Source organism: Miniopterus natalensis, chromosome 13, assembly GCF_054644295.1.
Source record: "Miniopterus natalensis isolate mMinNat1 chromosome 13, mMinNat1.hap1, whole genome shotgun sequence".
Taxonomy (NCBI): domain Eukaryota; kingdom Metazoa; phylum Chordata; class Mammalia; order Chiroptera; family Miniopteridae; genus Miniopterus; species Miniopterus natalensis.
The window spans coordinates 14,472,621-14,491,805 of record NC_142093.1 but is presented as its reverse complement, the minus strand read 5'-3'; the positions used below and the strand labels follow the sequence as shown (position 1 = coordinate 14,491,805).

Here is a 19,185-nt window from a genome sequence, read left to right as displayed (position 1 = left end):
GAATAATGCCTAAAAATAGTGGCTAATATGTATTGAGCTATTACTTTGTATGAGATACCATACATGAATGCTAGCATTTTCATAAGTTAAAAACTGTTCTCAACACCATTGCAGAGATAAGGAACCAGTGGTGTACTGGAGCTGGTTCTTACTGTTTTGTGAGACCTCCTTGTTGAATTTTCATGACTTTTGTTACCCAGTTGACATACATTAGCCTGAAATCGACCAGGGTGGGAATATTTATAACACAGAGATTGCTGAGTGCTACGAATTAGGGCCTTTACCCCAGAAAGCCAGTGTGTTCAACACTAAACAGCACAGCACTGAAATAGACTCAAAGAGGTTTAGCACCTTGCCGAGGTTACACAGATGGTAGCGACCGGCAGAGCCTAGGCCAGTCTCACCACTCTGAAGCCCACTATGACTTCACTGGGACCCTCTTATGTTAGGGAATAGGATCGTTTGCCTCACTGTATTACCAAAGAAAAACCGTCTTGCTCACCAAGGGGTTGGGGATAAGAGGCTTTGCAGGGCTTTTCTTGAGGGCCGGGAATACAAGCATGTGCCATTTCCGTAACTCAAGATGGGTCTAAAGGAAAAAAGGTCATGACCCTAATGCTCTGGCAACATGACATTCATGTTTTATATAAGTGAATAAATGTGTATATATTTCCCCACCTCCTCAGTGAATTTCATTAAGGAGAACAGTAAAGCCCTCATTCAAAGGCTGGGAATGACTGTTACAAAGCAACTTGCGGATGAGCTCTTTGTGTGGAATGTTCTGAATTTTGAAGAAGTAAACATCATTTGCTCCGAGAAGGTCGAGCAGGATGCTGCGAGAGGGATCGTTCACATGATTCTGAAGAAGGGTTCAGAAGCCTGTAATCTCTTTCTTAAATCCCTTGAGAAGTGCAACTATCCTCTGTTTCAGGACCTGAATGGACAAAGTAAGTATCAATTTGCTTTGTATCTGTTCCACAAATAGACTAAACCATGGTGAAGATCCACAATCCCCATGACAGAGCCTCTGCTCTCCTCCCTCTTCATATCCGCGGGTGGTGGACTTTGTCCATGGTAAGGAAAAGCTCAGGCCCTCTCAGAAAACGCTCCCATTAGATCGCTTGATGGTGAAGCCTATTGGTAACTCCAGGGCCAGGAAATAGATGACTCAGCCTCACTTCAAAATCAGACTGGACAACGAAGGCACTAAGAAGTCCATGCAGTCGTGGTTCTTAAGTTTCTTAGTCTGATGAGTGGCCCAGCTGACTACCTGCTCCACGAGAGCCTGGCTGACTAAAGAAGCATGATTCTGCTTTTCATGAAATATTTAGTTTTTTATTTCAATAAACTGATAAATTATTTCATGACAGATTTTTTTAAAAAAAAAAAATGTTTTTATTGATTTCAGAGAGAGGAAAAGCAAGGGAGAGAGAGAAACATCAATGATGAGAGAGTCATTGATCAGCTGCCTCCTGCACGCCCCCTACTGGAGATTGATCCCTAAACCCGGGCATGTGCCCAGACACGGAATCGAACCATGATCTCCTAGTTCCCGGGTCAACGTTCACAACTACTGAGCCACGCCAGCCAGGCTCATGACAGATTTTAATCAAGGTTAAGGCTTGATCTGCTGAAAGTGACCCCTCACCATCATTCTCAGCCATCTCCTCACTATTCTCATGCACTTTTAAAACCCCAAACACCGGCTCCTCCCATTTCCCACCCGCTGCTATGAGATTTGATGGTGGAAAGGAGGAGACAGAAGGCAAAAGGGGAGGAAGGGTAAAAGGTGACAGGGAAAAGCAGGAGTGAATATTTGGAGCCCCTTGTGCCAGCTGAGAACTGGGGAAGGAAATTAAAATCACCAGTGGAAGATTCTCAGCCTCACTCCCCCTTCACTCTCCTAAGCCCTAGGCTCTGGGGAGACAGAACTGGGTCCTCCTTAATCTCACCTCTTCTCTCACAGGCCTTTTTCATCAGCTGTCAGAAGAGGACCTAGAAGACTTGGCTCAGAACCTAAAAGATTTATACCATTCCCCACCTTTTCTGAACTTCTATCCCCTGGGTGAAGACATTGACATTATTTTTAACTTGAAAAGCACCTTCACAGAACCTGTCCTGTGGAGGAAGGACCAACGCCATCACCGCCTGGAGCAGCTGACCCTGGGCAGCCTGCTGGACACTCTCCAGAGCCCCTGCATCATTGAGGGGGAGTCAGGCAAAGGGAAGTCCACTCTGCTACAGCGAATCGCCATGCTCTGGGCCTCAGGAAGTTGTGGGGCTCTGACCAAGTTCAAATTAGTCTTCTTTCTCCGCCTGAGCAGGGCCCAGGGTGGACTCTTTGAAACCCTGTGTGATCAACTCCTGGATGTACCTGACACGATCAGAAAGCCGACTTTCATGGCCATGCTGCTGAAGCTAAGGCAGAGGGTCCTCTTTCTCCTCGACGGCTACAATGAATTCAAGGCCCAGAACTGCCCAGAAATCGAAGCCCTGATAAAGGAAAACCACCGCTTCAAGAATATGGTCATGGTCACCACCACGACTGAGTGCCTGAGGCACATCAGGCAGTTCGGGGCCCTGACTGCCGAGGTGGGGGACATGACGGAGGAGAGCGCCCAGGCCCTCATCCGCGAAGTGCTGGTCAAGGAGACTGCCGAAAGCTTGGTGCTCCAGATTCAGAAATCCAGGTGCTTGAAGAATCTGATGAAGACCCCGCTCTTTGTGGTCATCACTTGTGCGATCCAGATGGGGGAAAGTGAGTTCCACTCTCACACACAAACAACGCTGTTCTGTACCTTCTATGACCTGCTGATACAGAAAAACGAGCACAGACATAAAGGGGTGGCTGCAAGTGACCTCACCCGGAGCCTGGAGCACTGTGGAGACCTGGCTCTGGAGGGCGTGTTCAACCACAGGTTTGATTTCGAAGCAAAGGACGTGTCCAGTGTGAACGAGCATGTCCTACTGACCACTGGCCTCCTGTGCAAATACACAGCTCAACGGTTCAAGCCCAAGTACAAATTCTTTCATAAGTCATTCCAGGAGTACGTAGCGGGGCGCAGACTCAGCGGTTTGCTGGCCTCTCAGGAGCCAAAGGAGGTGACCAAGGGAAACAGTCATTTGCAGAAAATCGCTTCCATTTCAGACATTACATCCAAGTATAGCAACCTGCTCCTGTACACGTGCGGGTCATCTGCAGAGGCCACCAGGACTGTCCTGAAACACCTCGCAGCAGTGCGGCAACACGGCAGCCTCCTCGAGTTTCCCGTCCGCACGAGGCCTCTCTGGAGGCAGGAATCTATGCAAAATGTGAAAAGCACTACTGTGCAAGAAATCCTGAAAGCCATAAACATCAGTTCCTTCACAGAGTGCGGCATCAACTTATTTCACGAGAGTATATCCGAGGCAGACCTGAGTGAAGAGTTTGAGGCGTTCTTTCGTGGTAAAAGCTTATATATCAACTCAGAGAACATCCCTGATTACTTATCTGACTTCTTTGAACACCTGCCTAATTGTGCAAGTGCCCTGGACTTCATTAAACTGGACTTCTATGGGGAAGCCACAGCTTCGTGCAACGAGACCACAGAGGACAAGAGCAGGACCCACAAGGAAGAGTCCTCTGGAACCTACATTCCCAGCAGGGCTGTGTCTTTGTTCTTCAACTGGAAGCAGGAGTTCAAGACTCTGGAGGTCACACTCCGGGACTTCAGCAGGTTGAATAAGCAAGATATCAAATACCTGGGGAAGATATTCAGCTCGGCCACAAGCCTCCGACTGAACATTAAGAGGTGTGCCGGCGTGGCTGGAAGCCTCAGTTTGGTGCTCAGCACCTGCAAGAACATTCATTCCCTCGTGGTGGAAGCCAGTCCCCTCACCGCAGAAGACGAGCAGCACATCACATCCGTGACAAACCTGAAGACCTTGAGCATCCACAACCTGCAGACCCAACGGCTGCCGGGTATTGTAATCCTCAGCAGCTGAAGCTATAATCGAACCTGGCTAAGTACCGTGGAAATATTAGATATCATATTGTTTTGCTTTAAATTTTCTAATAGCTTCTACCAGGTGTCAGGATTTGGAAGAGAGGTGGGAGGGCTGGAGGGGGATTCATGTGGGGGGAAGGCTGTCAGATTGGGAGGCACTAGGGAGGGTTTCCAGAGCTGAAGTTATACAGTTTGACTGAATCGCTATAGAGTTTATAGAGCAAAGTGTGTGTTTGTGTGTTTGTGTGTATGTAATCTGTGTTTCATGTACTGTCAACTGTAAACCTCCTGGACTGCCCCCCCCCCCCCCCCCGTGGTTAAGTTTGTCTGTAGTGAACTCTCCCCTTTCTCATCTCCATCTCCAACCCACCATCCACTGCTTCCCTGCCGGTGGCTCCCCTCCCCCCTTCATGTCTGGGAGGAAATCCAGCCTGTAAAGTAATCACCTGCAGGAGCTAGTGGCTAACTGTGTTACTAGATTCTCATCTAGGAAATTGCACATCTCCACCCCAAGTATTGTTCATTTTGAAAAAAGATTTTAACATGAATTTCAGGCTTCAGGCACACACATGCAGGGGCAATCTTTTTGGGTAAAGGGGAGTGTTCCCCAAATTCAAAATAACACTAAAGATGAGTGTCTGCCCTCCCCTGTAGATCACCCGGTTGCCAGGGGCAGGGGCTGCTGTGTGGTGTGAAGCTGTGGCGGCCAGGAGCCTCGCCCTGCTTGTCTGTGATTTCCCACTGTGCTCTGCCGCACTTGTCACCGGCAGAGGAATTTTGCTGTGATTTAAGAATCTAGAATCTTTTGTACAGATAATTTTTGCAACCTCCTACTCAGTGCAGGAATCCTTTCTATATGATTCTAGAGAGTCACCCGGACTTTATTAGACTACTGTCTGTGTCAGGAAGCTCACTATCTCCTCTTCGTGGCTGTTCCTTTGTAAGGATCCTGCACACTGGTCGCCTGTGTGCTGAACTGGCCTGCAGAGTGTTTTCTTTTTAATGTTTGCCAATATTTTGTTCTTAATTTTTAAAAAAATTTTGTTTTGAGTAATATATTCACAGGTCCAAGTTATAAAACAATCTACAGTGAAAAGTCTCCTTCTCCTCCTCATCCCCTAGCCATGACTCTTCTTCCTAAAGGAGTTGCCAGCTTTTTGAAATTGGGAGATATTATGTGAAAATACAAGTTTTTCATTTCTCTTAAAAATTGTCAATTTGGCCCGGCTGGGTATGGCTCAGGGGTTGAGCGTCGACCTAGGATCCAGGCGATCGGGGTTAGATTCCCGGTCAGAGCAAATGCCCGGGTTGTGGGCTTGATCTATCTGTCTCTCTCCCCCTCCTTTCCTCTCTCTGAAATCAATAAAGATATATTTAAAAAAAAAAAAAATTGTCAATTTGGCAGGGCCAGTGTGGCTCAGCAGTTGAGCATCGACCTATGATCCAGGAGGTCACGGTTTGATTCCTGGTCAGGGCACAGGCCCTGGCTGCAGGCTCCATCCCCATCAGGGGGCGTGCAGGAGGCAGCCAATCAATGACTCTCTCATCATTGATGTTTCAACTCTTTTTCCCTCTCACTTCCTCTCTGAAATCAATAAAGACATAAAATAATATTGTCGATTTGACAACTGAGGGCCCATGTCCTCATTTGGTAACAATTTATTAGAGCCTCATGATCTGCTCCTATGCTCTTTGGACAAGACACAAAGCCTTCAGCTGGGCACAGAGCCCAAGCGCTCTGCTTCTCGTAATACTAACATTATCTCCCTGACCCTTTGTGACAGTTGGGTTTGGATCAGTGCTTATTCTTTCGTACGGCTGAAATGCACTTCGCTGACCTTTATGCCGAAGGTTGGTTTTCACTTGGCCCTGCAAGTCTCTCCAGAATCCTGTAGTTCATCTCTTTTTACTCCTGACCAGGGCTCCATCACATGGAGGCACCCGTCTGTCCGTCTGTCTAACCGCACGGGAAGGCGTGTAGGTGAGCCCCAGCCGGTCTGCCTCGGCGCTTAGGGCAGCGGCCCTCGGGCCACGCCGGCTAGGGCTACAATTCAATTTTCTTAATCGTTTTATAGGACTATTCGGGTTACCTATGTCACGCTGGGTGAGTTTTCGTAGTTTGTGGTTTTCAAGAAATTGGGCAATTTTATCTATGTAGTCAAATTTATGTGTGTAGATTTGTTTATATTATTTTCTCTCATCATCTGCAGTCTTCGTGTATCCTCTCTTTCACTTCTGATATTGACAATTTGTTTTTCCTCTTTTTTGTCAGTCTTGCCAGTAATTTATCAATTTTATTGATATTTTCAATTTTTTTTCACTGATTTTTCTCTCCTATTTATCTGTTTGCAATTTTTATTGATTTTTGCCCTGATCTTTATTTTATTTATTTATTTGTTATATATCTTTATTGATTTCAGAGAGAGGAAAGGAGAGGGAGAGAGAGATAGAAACATCAATGATGAGAGAGTCATTGATCGAGCCTGAAACCCGGGCATGTGCCCTGGCCGGGAATCGAACCCCAATCGCCTGGATCCTAGGTCGATGCTCAACCACTGAGCCACGCCTGGCCGGGCTGCCCTGATCTTTATTAAGTTTTCCCTTCTTCTTGCATTGGGATTATTTTGCTATTCTTTCTATAGTTTCTTAAGTAGTAAGTTTAAGTTATTGATTTGAGGCCTTTCCTTATTTCTTTTTCTTTTTCTTTTTTTTTAATATATCTTTATTGATTTCAGAGAGAGGAAAGGAGAGGGAGAGAGAGCCAGAAACATCAATGATGAGAGAGTCATTGATCTGCTGCAGCCCGCAACCTGGGCATGTGCCCTGACCGGGAATCGAACCCTGATCTCCTGGATCCTAGGCCGATGCTCAACCACTGAGCCATGCCTGGCTGGGCTCCTTATTTCTAATATAAGCATTAAATACTATAAACTTCCCTCTAAGTAATATGTTAATTGTAGATTTTGATATTTTTATTCCTGTATTTTTCAAAATATTATCTAACTTCCCATGAGACTTCCTATTTGGTTCATGCTCATTTAGAAGTGTGTTGCTTAATTTCCAACCGTTTACAGATTTCCCTCTTATCTTTCCGTTATTGTTCTCCAGTCTGATTCCATTATATTCAGAGAACTCGCTTTTAGCTAAGGAAGATGCCATTTCTGACCAAAAGCCACACATTTTTGTGTCAATTTCATGAGCATTTCTTGCCCGTGGTGACAACTAAAGTCTTTTCATTGGTCATAGAAATTTAGTAAATGACAGCTGAGCACAGTCCAATTTCTTTTCTTTTGGCAGGTGGCCTGACTGACAGCTTGGGTAATTTGAAGAACCTTATGAAGCTTGTACTGGACAACATTAAGATGAATGAGGAAGATGCTATAAAACTAGGTTAGATTTTTCTCTCTAATTTTTAAATTAATATACATTTGATAATAAGAACAGCTAACTCAAGGCTCGTGGGCAGAGACCGTATCTATTCAAGGCAAGGGTGGCCCCTGTCTTCGAGGTTACACTGGTTTTCCCAGGCATGTCTCTCCCAGCCTCTTCTGATCTTTGGTCTTCCGCAGGGTTTTGCGCAAACCAAGGCCACTCTATTGTAACCCTTTGGAGACCATAAGTCGCGACACGTTTTATCTCCCTGGCTGATTGACGCTGCTCGTATTTAAGGCATAGAAACAATGTAAATGTTTAAACTGTGGTTTCATAATTAAGTAAAGCTTCATAAATTATTGTCTATATTTGTATTTAAAGCATATAAACAATATCTAAAGGTTTACATGGTGGTTTTACAATTAAATTAAACCTCGAAAATGGAATGGAACACAGGAAGGAATGTGGTTGAAGAAAACTTCAAAGACACAAGCAGAGTGTGTGATCTGCCTCCTGGGACAAGCAGGTTTCCTTATTGAAGCTATTTTTCAACAGCTTTCTTGGGGGCACGAATTTTTTTCTTTATTTTATTGGCTTTATTTTCCTCCTGTTTGAGACCTCAGTTAAATACTCTTCAGCCCTGTTCCTTGTCATTCTGTTTGCCTAAAGAAAACCCTACCCTATAATTAAAACATGACTGACCATTTTTTCACCATATAACCTACATGAGAATCATCAAATTAATTCAGTGTTTGACAAACATTTACTGTGTGCCTATGGGTTACTCAGAATATCAGAGCTCAAAGGAGCTTGAGAGCATCGAGTCTAACTCTTTCATTTTACTGCTGCTGGAACCTAGAACAGTTTATTGACTTGCCCAACTTCTCACCAGTTAGTAGAAAGGGTGCAGAAACACCTACCTGAGACAGTCCGGTTCTATTATTAAGGAATCAAAGTCTGGGCTTGAATAAACAAGTCTAAATTGACCATTCATCAAAGAGTTACTGTGCAATAGGTTAGACACTATACCAGGCGCTTTGACATACTTCTCATCGGATCCTCACAACAGTCCTAGTGCATAGGTATAATTACTCCTAAAACCACAGCTAAAAGGTTGAATATCTTGCCCAAATTTACACAGCTATTAAGTACGGGATTCAGGAGTCAAACTGACTACAAAGCTCACGTTCACAACCTCTATGCTATGTCTACTCCTCCCAAGACAACAATTAATACTCACTTTCTATGTGCCAGGCACCATACTAAACACATTACATACATTATCTGCAATCTTCCTAAAGCTCTGCAAGGTAGCTATTATTAAAACAGCACATTTCTTCCCTCTAGGTTAGAGTACCATCAAGATAAAGAACTACTTTAATAACACAAAGGCATGCCTAATCAACCCAAGGAATATCTTAGAATGTTTTCAATTGTACTATTGATATAAGATAAATCTTTCTCCCGGTGAAGCACGCTGCATTGGACGCGGTCTTCATTGTAAAGCACCAGGCAGGCCCCGTATCATGCAATCACAAGCAGGGCTCTTTCGAGGCTGTGAAGAGTTGCACTAGAAACACACCAAGGAACTCAAGTCCCACGTTGCCCCTCGGAATTCAGCCTCCACCCCGTCTAAAATTTTTGAAGGGTTTAAAGAGACAGTGCTCACTCAGAAGACTTAGTTCTATGAAAAAAGTTATGGTAAAAGTGCACACTGATATCCATTAAAATACTACACATTCACTACAGTTTTTCTCATGCTACTAAGAGAATGGCCTCCACATAAGTGACTATATGGTCCAGGAGACTGGCAAATGATAGTTGAAAGAAAATCTACTCTCTGGCTTTTTATAGCTCCAGGTCTCTACAGAAAGAGCATGACAGGGCTCTGTGCAGTTGTTCTTTGCCTTCTCTTCGGCCCATTAACCTATGGTTAAATAAAATGAACTTGAACTTGGTATCCTAATGCATTTCCTTTCCATCTTTTCGCAGCTGAAGGTCTGACACACCTGAAGAAAATGTGTTTACTTCGTTTGACCCACTTGTCTGACATTGGGGAGGGAATGGATTATATAGTAAAGTCTTTGTCAGCTGAACCCTGTGACCTTGAAGAAATCCAATTAGTCTCCTGCTGCCTGTCAACAAAGGCTGTGAAAACCCTAGGTAACCGTTGCCTGCATTGACCGAGAACAGTGTAAGAGAGCATGTGATCCTTTCCCAGTAATTAATGCATGTTAAGTGTCTCAAGCAGAAACTCAACTTCTAGAGAAACTGGAAAAGATAATTAAGACTTCTAGGTAATATCTAGTCTGTTTTTAATTATTTTCTCCACGATTAGAATGAAAATGGATTATAGATGGATAATAGAGACTAACTGAAGATGTTATAATTTTAAGAGAAGGTGAAGAGGGGAAAAATAAGAAGTAGGTGCTTGATACTTGGCACATGTCCTGTGATATAATAACAGCTTACTAAACATTTGCATGAATGGATAAATAAATGATTGAGAAGCAGACAGAGGGATTTCCTTAAAGGTTCACAGGCTTTCCAATTCTTACCCATTGCTCTGTTAAGAGAGTTAATATGCATTAATATTGTAATTGAGTTTTTTGAGTTCCCAAAGAGTGTGCATACCAAGTGTGAAAAACTCTTTGCATATTAGTGGATAATCTAGATTATGTTCAATTCGGATGTTTTTTAAATTTAGATTTTGGAGGGAAATGGCATAACCCTTTTAAAAACAGAATATAAAACTGCTGGGAGTCTGTAAGAATTACTGAGATTACGTCTTAGCTAGAGTGATGGCATTTTATGACTAATGTTCTTATTAAATTTTTATTATTAACATCACACCTATAACATTAACAAAATCATCTAAACTGAGGTGCACAAGGAACAGCTCTTCCCATCAGTTATTGTTCCTTCGTTTCTCCTGCACGATAAGAGCATTAAAGAATTGGAAGCAACCTCACGATTAACCTAGTTCATCTTCCTCATTCCAAAGATGAAGACATGGAAGCTCCGAGAAATGGAGTGACTTTCCCAGGGTGACTTGATGGCTGCATTCCATGCCGCTCTGGGCTTTACCTGAGCTGACGTCTATTAGTCAGAACTCGGGGTGACGAAGTATCTGTCCATTTGGTCACAGTCATGGGAGTTGGGGTAAAACTATCCAGAGACTTTTGGGAATAATTAATCAGGTCAAATAATGATTCATCTACTATCAATAAAGAAGGCAAGGGCTCAGAATTCTTGTAGGAATATTTTTAAAATGCATATATAGTTCCCTGATAGTCTTCCTATTTTGGATTAAATTTTTTTTTCCAGCTCAGAATCTTCACAATTTGGCCAAACTGAGCATTCTGGATTTATCTGAAAATCACCTGCAAGAGGATGGAAGCGAAGCTCTCCGTGAACTGAGTAAGAGTGACCACTTGGCCTTATTAGATGCACCTTAAGGAAGTCATGCAGCCCTTTCTTAAACGGCCCTTAAGGAACACGGGCCCTTGGCTTCTGAATAACCAGTTTTCGCCTGCTCATTGCACCTGAGGCACGCTCCTGCTTGCCTCCTTCTAGGGAGCTAGTGTCTGGGAGTAGGTGATGTTTAAGACAAATTTGCTTAAGTAGTTAGTAATAAGATTTTAAAGATGTGATAACAATACTGTGATTATGTTTAAAAAACAAACAAACAAAAAACCTGGTACTTACTGTCTGAGACTTGCTTCAAAATAATACGGAAGGGTAGGAGCTTGATGAGGATGAAGCAGGACTGTCCATGATTTTGGTGTTTGTTGAAAGCTGCTTGTCAGTACGCACAGTTTCGTTACACCATCCTGCAGTGTTTGTATATCCTTCAGCACTTCCCATAAAAACACTAACAAGAAAACCAGTCAATTCTCACTGCACGTTGAGCAGACCACTCTCCTCCCATAGTCCTTTGTCCTTCATCAGTTTCGAGACGGATCCAGTTCCTGAACCATCTCTGGTTTTTCCAGTTGACAGGCTGCGCATCTTGGAAAAGCTCACTGTGCTGATGCTGCCCTGGGGCAGTGATGTACGAGGCAGTCTGGCCAGGCTGTTGGGGCAACTGGAGGGGGCCCCACAACTCGTCAAACTTGGGCTGAAAAACTGGAGACTCACAGATGCAGAGATTGGAATTCTAGGTAGGTACACACACAGAGCCAGGAGAAAAGAGGTTGATCCTAACAAAGTTCTTAAGTTGACTTTCCCCTCCCTCCCTCCCTCCCTCCCTCCCTCCCTCCCTCCCTCCCTCCCTCCCTCCCTCCCTCCCTCCCTCCCTCCCTTTCTTTCATGACTTTATTTATTTGCTTCCTCTTTTTTTATACAAATATATTTAAAGAGAGCTGATATATGTTAAGGAGTAAAACGATTTAAAACACTGGCCTGCCTTCAGGTTTTTAAGCATTTCACCTAGTATTAAAGGAAAACCAGTTACACTATTTGACAAGGTGCATTATGTGGAAATTGCTCTCAATAGCCTTAACTGTCTGAAATTCAGCAATGCCCCTGTAACCTTGGGAAAACTTTTTAAGTCACCTGTTGGGTATTCAAAACATATAAAGGTAAGTGCGACTTAATCTACATGAGGTCACAGAATATCTGTAAGTAGCTGTGATAGAATCCCAGGAACAAGGAGAGATATAAAAATGACTGAAGACACCACCAGCCTCAGGCAGCTGATGAGGGATCCTTGTGCTATCTGTATTAGGTATTAAGCTCTGTGTTAACAGATTACCCTAAAACCTAGTAGCTTAAGACAACTATAGACATTATTTCACAGTTCCTGTAAGTTTGGGTGCAGCTTAGCTGGGTGGTTCTGGCTTAGGCTCTGTCGTGAAGTTGACATCCAGATGTCGGCTGGGTCTGCTGGAGGATCTGCTTCCTGGGCAGCTGGCTCCTCACTTGGTTGGCAGGTTACTGCTGGCTGCCGACTGCACGCATCAGTTGCCCACCCCTGGACCTCTCTATAGGCTGCTTGAGTGTCCTCACAACATGGCGGCTCTGCCCCCAGGGCAAGAGATCCAAGAGAGAACCAGTTGGAAGCTGCAACGTCTTTTATGATCTAGTCTTGGAAAGGTCATTTCTGTTGCATGCTATTAATTACCCAGGTTCGCTCTAGCCAGTGTGGAAGGGGACAGTGTAGGGGAGTGAATTCTAGGAGGTGAGGATCACTGGAGCTGTCTTGGTGGCTATCATACTATCTAAAGCAAAGGATTAGTGAGAACAGCCTCGCCTGCCTCCTTCAGTCCCCCACGGATGGTCAGAGTCTATTTGCAGTGAACATATGTTCAGTGTACGGTTCACTGGCATTAACTACATTCACATTCTTGTGCAACCAACATCACCATCCATCTCCAGAACTTTTCATCTTTTCTGAATAAAACCCTGCACCCTTTAAACACTAACTCCCCACCTGCTCCTCTTTCTAAAACCTTCTCTCTTAGAAATGTGTGTGTCTTCAAGTCCTTCATGCTGCCCAAGCATTTTGCCCTCCCTAAAGTTGCTTCAAGTTTTGGGTTTTCCTTCCCTTAATTCCTAACTACACTTCCATCTCCTCTACCTATTCCCTTAACCCATCAAATCATATCATCCTGGGTGTCATTCTTCAGGCCCCTCCTCTATTCTGGGTGATAGTGGAGGCAGGTGGCTTCTGTGACAGACTCATTAGTTAGCTATTAAATAGCCCCTCTCAGGTAACCTCATGCCTTAAGGGAGCTGGAAAGGGTGTATCTTTTCAAAGAGGCCAGTGGGTAGTGTGTAGAATTAGCATTACAGGTGACGGAGGCATTTTTAGGTAGAGACCTTTTAGCATCTTCCAAATCTTTAAGCAGGTAGCTGCCTAATCTGCCTCCTTCCGAGGCTGGCCTGTATGACTAGAGAGGGAGATGGTGTGTTTAATGCAATAAGAAGTGAGCTAGGTGGTAACGGTAATTTGACTTTAATTGCCTAGTGCCTTATTGCCTCCATATGTAAATGAGAAAAATAAGCATAACAGGAAGCCCCCAGTATAATTATGGATGTAGCACACTTACTGAGCGCTTGTGGATCATTGTTGGGATTACATGGTAGTTCTGAATGGCAGATTAATTAAATTCAGTGTTGGCCCTTCCACATTCTCAGAGACATGCCTGACCATTTCTGTCACTCCGGGCTCCAGCTGCCTGTTAATGGCTGTACCCTCTTCCCACCTCCGCCTCCTCCAGTCCCCCATGAGGCTCTCCTGGCCCAAGGGTCAGCAGTCAATTTAGGCAGTGACATTGAGTGATGGATATGTGTAATGGATGCCGTAGTGAAATGAAGAAAGTGTAATGAGAGGCAGTCTCTAATTAAAGAAAGACTACCTAATGAGATGCAGCAAGAACATGAGATGTGGATGTGAGGTATGAAATTAGATACAGTGGTTGGGATGTGCTTTCCTAGGAAAACTCCAAGCCTGGATTGGCGCTAGCTTTCCACTTTTTCTGTACCTACACTCAAGCTACTGGGGGAAAATCACACAATTTGGCAGATAGATACACTACAAGTTCATAGTGACAAATTTCAATAAAAATATTAAAACCAAACACTATATATCAAAACTTGTGGCATGCAGCAAAAGCAGGGCTTGAATAAAATTCTCATAACCTTAAATACTTATGTTAAAGATGAAAGGTTGAAAATTAATGTGTCTAAGTTAAGAAGCCAGAAAAACAACAGAGTAAACCACAAGCTAATATACATAAAAGTACAGGCGTACCTCATTTTATTGCGCTTCGCTTTACTGTGCGCCACAGATGTTGAGTTTTCACAAATTGAAGGCAACACCTTCTACCAGCAAAAAGGTCACAACTCGCTTTATTGCGGTTGTCTGGAACCACATCTGCAACATCTCCGAGGCCTGCCTGTATAAAGCAATGAAACAGAAAACAAGAATAAAGATTAATCAAGCTTAAAATTGGTTCTTTAAAAAAGAGTAACAAAATAGATAAAAGTCAAGCACATGTTTGTCACAGTTTTACTGAATATTGCCCCAAACTGGAAGCGATTATGTCCTCCAGCAGGCGAATGGATGAGCACGCTGTGGTGCACCATACAGCAGGGCATCATTCAGTGGAGAAAGAAACGAGCTATCAAGCCCTGAAGAGGCATAGGAGAAACTGAAATACATGTGGCTAAGTGAAAAAAGCAAGTCCTAAAAGGCTACAGAATGTATGCTTTCATTTATATGACATTCTGGAAAAGGCAAAACTGAGAGAGTAAAAAGCTCCGTAGTTGTGTGGGGCTCGGGAGGCGAGGAGGAGGCGGGGTCAAACAGATGCAGCTCAGGGGATTTTCTTGGGCAGGGAACAACTCTGTACGATACTGTAACTGTGCATACATGACACTATGCATTTGTCGAAACCCATAGAACTTTGCAGCACAGAGTAAAGTTCAAACTGAAAAAAAAATTATTTAGGACTGGGAAACCCAAGAACAAAATGCAGAGCGCGAAACAATCTAACCATATTACGAACTGTGAAGCAATTTCACTGCAGGGAGTGAGGGGTCAGGAAATGGACCTAAAGGACTTTGGAAACAATAAGTAAAACTAAAGGCAAAATAAACTGTCCAGAAGCGCTGATTCGATAGTTATACCCAACTGGGGTGCAGGTGAACAATTCTGATACTGCTGCAATTTACACTGCAACTGAACAGTCAAGTACATAGATGGCAGGCGGTGGAAGCCAGGTCCCTCAGTGCTGGGGCAGGGACTTACAGCAGGAGGAAGCTTCAATGATTCATGGTGATAAATTAGAATTGCAGACAGCAGTATGAACTCATCTCATGTTTAGCTCAATTTAGATAGTTACATATAGAAATATATATATATACACACTATATATGCCATATATATAGTATAAATAACCTTAAATATCCCCAGTAATGAATGGATAAACAAAATGTGGTATATCCACACAATAGAGTATTATTCAGCCATAAAAAGGAATGGAGTATTGGAACATGTTACAACATGGATGAACCTCGAAAATATCATACTAAGTGAAAGAAACTAGTCACAAAGGACCACGTTGTATAATTCTATTTATATGAAATGTCCAAAATAGGCAAATTTATAGTGACAGAATGTAGATTCATGGTTGCCAGGGTCTGGGGTGGTGGTGGGGGGGGGGATTGGAATGACTGCTAATGACTACTGAGTTTCTTTTATGAGGGTGATTAAAATGTACTGGACACTTTTCAAAAGTGTTTAATTTACTTGATCCCTCTGTAGAAGTTGACTCTGAGCACTCCCCTCGATTTCAAAACGTTCTCTTGACTTCCACGCCACCTTAGCTACTTCTCAAGTCTCCTTTGCAATGGCGGTTCCTCTACCCAGATATTAAATGCTCCCAATGACCCCTGGCCAGTTTGGCTCAGTGGTTAGAGCATCGGCCCTTGGACTGAAGGATCGCGGGTTTAATTCCGGTCAAGGGCACGTATATCGGTCGCAGGCCAGATCCCTGTTCCTGGGCGGGGCACATTTGGGAGGCAACCAGTTGTGTCTCTCTCACATCCATGTTTCTCTCTCTCTCTCTGAAAAAGTAATGGAAAAAATATCCTTTGGTGAGGCTTAAAAAAAAAGTAACTGCTCCCAATTAGACCTTGGTCCTAGGCTCTCTGCTCTTCTTCCTCAGGGATTGCATTCGATCTTAGAGCTTTCAACTGCCATTTTTAAAAATTATGACTCACAAAATTTTGTTTCTAGTCCATCAGCAATCTGGGACTACCAGAAAGAAATTGTTACTAATTCAGGGATCTATTTTACCTGATATAACAAAACCCTTTTTTAAATGGCATCTTTCCATTTAAATGTTTGAGGCTGAACTTTATTATCCAGCCTCTTCTCAAAAAGAGAGCCATCACATCTGAACTCCATGATCCAGTTTGTTCTCCACAGAAGCACCATTGCAAGGTCCACTCACGTCCTAGAAGCTCTTTGGTAAGTCCTGGACCCAGTTATTTCGCCATATGAATCCTGATATCACATTTTATTTTCCAAGAGCTCTTTCTTCTCCTCCAATTGTAGGTATTTTTGTTGGGTAGATACAGTACTTTTTTAGCGCCCCTAAAAGTTTTGAAGTTTGTTTTTCCTGTTCCCTATTTTACCTCATCTCTTGGGAGTTGTTTGGCTTTCAGTCCATCTTCCTTGTTGGAGGCTGTTCTCAAAGGTCTGGTGTTCCTGTGTTCTCTTGACATTTTATTTTAATATTTTTATTGATTTCAGAGAGAGAAAGGGAGAGGGAGAGATAGAAAGGGAGAGATAGAAATATCAATGATGAGAGAGAGTCATTGATCGGCCGCATCTCGCACCTCCCTCCTCCCCCCGCCGGGGATCAAGCCCACAACCCGGGCATGTGCCCTGACAGGGAACCGAACTGCGATCTCCTGGATCATAGGTCGATGCTCAACCACTGAGCCACGCTGGCCGGGCTTCTCTTGACGTTTTATAGTGAGATTCAAGCTGATAGAAGCTCTGTGCCTGAGGGAGGGGGTGAATTTTCAACAGGTTGGCTTCGCTGTGGGTGATAGGAAAGAAAAATGGCTCTTCCTTTGGATGCCTTCTCCTAGAGGCAGTTCCATTTGTCTGGAGAAGTATCCTTCAGTTTTCCTCCCGGAGCATGTAAGCCCAATGCCGTTGTTCTGGAAACAAAGTGGGGCTGGAAGGCTTATTGCCTTTGTGTGCTCTCAGGGCACCCTGCCTACCGCAGCACCTAGTACCCACCTAATTTATAATGCATGTTTTCACAGTATGTTGTAAGCCCAAGAAGACAGGGACTACATCTGTCCCAGCCCCCAGAACAATCTGTGGTACATAGTAGGCACTGAGCAATGTTTGCTGAATGAAAAACTGGTAAGAGCTCTGGCAACACTAGAATTTTGTTGAGGATGCAGGAACCCTTCGAAGATCAGAATCCTCCTACCCAGAGCATCTGAGATTCTGCCTGGAATTCGGATCAAGCCACTTCCATTCTCCATAGCCCACGTACAGCCCACAGCTCTAAATGTCAGATCCCTTCTCTCTCAGGACCAGCCTGTTCATGGTGATGACAAAAGCACTGCAGATTAAATGAGTGGAATGCACGTTTCTGCTCGGGGGCGGCCGCGGTGCTTGCTCTCGGCCCTGTGCTTGCTCACTCTAACGGCCATCCAGGCGCTCCTACTGATCCCTGCTGAAACCTCGGTAGACGGCCTGAATAAACAGCTCGCCCTCGGAGGGCGGAATGGGTTTAAATTCTTTTTTAAGTTCCTTTTAGGTGGTGAAGTCTGTCTGGTCTGCTAGTCAAGGAGGAGAAAAGCAGTTGCTCTCTGGGGCGACTAACAGACACTAACTGACAACCAGCATTTTGACTGCGTGCTTGCCACACTGGGAAGCACGTGAAAAAGGCAGCAGCAGGAAAGAAAGAGCAGGCAGAAGGCTCTCTCCCTATAGGCCTAAGGGCTCTTCATGGGAGGGAGAAATGGAGGGGACAGTGAAGCCCTGCGTATGAGTTAGGCGGGCACAGGCGAGGCTGGTGTAAGGAGACCCACTCCAGCAGGGCTTACAGAGGAGAGAGCTTATTTCCCTGTCCTCCAACAGTCCGGGAGCGAGCAGGCACGCAGGAGGCGTTGCTCTGCGTGGTCTCACACCCGAGACCTACCCTTTGTATTCCTCTGTTCCTTAGCGAGCCATCTTTTACTTCATGGTCATGGCTAGAACACCTACCTCCCCTTTGCAGGAGGTAGAGGGCCCTGTTCTGTAAGGAGCGGAGGAAGTTCTTGAAGAGTCTCGGGAGGGTTAAAACAACCCCCCCCCCCCAAACCCAAATCTTGAGATACTGAAGGCGGCTTACTTACTCAGGTTTACAGTGAGGGGCATTCCATACCCAAGAAATAACAGGTAGTGTTTGCTTCTCAGGGGAGGAAATGACCTACGATTGCTGGGAGTTTGACTCCAGTTTTGAAAATAAGTACTGACAATTTAATAGCATCTCTCGCCTCAATTTTTAAGCAATCTTCCATTTCCTGGAAGAATCAGAAAAAGGGAAAAATATATATAACTTATTTATAATGGTTTGCTAATATAAAGGAATTATACTAATTAAACCAACTATATATTATAAATTATATTGTCATTTTAAATATTATAAATTAAATCAATTATAATTACATTATTTAATTATACTGATTAATTAAATGCTAATTACTATTTATCGGATTCCCTTACACTTTGGGAATAATTTGCAAATACAATGGGCCAGATTCACAATCACTGCCCTGTCTTTAGAGAATTCCTAAAGCAAAGCACTGGTCCAAACATGGCCATTTCTCTTTAATACATTGTTTTGCTTCCAACTAACATACTAATTTCTATTTTTTACCAGGTGCATTTTTTGAAAAGAACCCTCTGAAAAACTTCCAGCAGCTGGATTTGGCGGGAAATTGTGTGAGCAGTGATGGATGGCTTACCTTCATGGGCATATTTGAAAATCTTAAGCAATTAGTGTTTTTTGACTTCAGTACTAAAAGATTTTTGCCTGATGCAGCATTAGTCAGAAAACTTGGCCATGTGTTATCTAAGTTAACTTTCTTGCAAGAAGCTAGGCTTGTTGGGTGGCAATTTGATGATGATGATCTCAGTGTTATTCAAGGTGCTTTTAAACTAGTAACTGCTTAAAGGGCAGCCCGAGCCCATGAATGCTCTGGGGACTCCAGTACTCTCAGCCTGGGGATTTAAAAATCTTTGCTCATATAGTCCAAGGGCCTGAAAGTATATGGCAATCTGTTCTCCACCTAAAAATTATCCGTG

General features: G+C 43.8%; 1 protein-coding gene across 1 annotated transcript; it reads left to right on the top strand.

Moving 5' to 3' along the window:
- The first annotated feature begins 718 nt into the window (after positions 1 to 718).
- NLRC4 (NLR family CARD domain containing 4) lies at positions 719 to 19,053 on the top strand. Its single transcript, XM_016218926.2, has 7 exons — positions 719 to 947; positions 1,967 to 3,961; positions 7,284 to 7,376; positions 9,351 to 9,521; positions 10,686 to 10,778; positions 11,354 to 11,521; positions 18,761 to 19,053. The coding sequence occupies exons 1-7, from the start codon at positions 734 to 736 to the stop codon at positions 19,051 to 19,053; spliced, it is 3,027 nt and encodes a 1,008-aa protein (XP_016074412.2). The 5' UTR covers positions 719 to 733.
- The last annotated feature ends 132 nt before the right edge of the window (positions 19,054 to 19,185 follow it).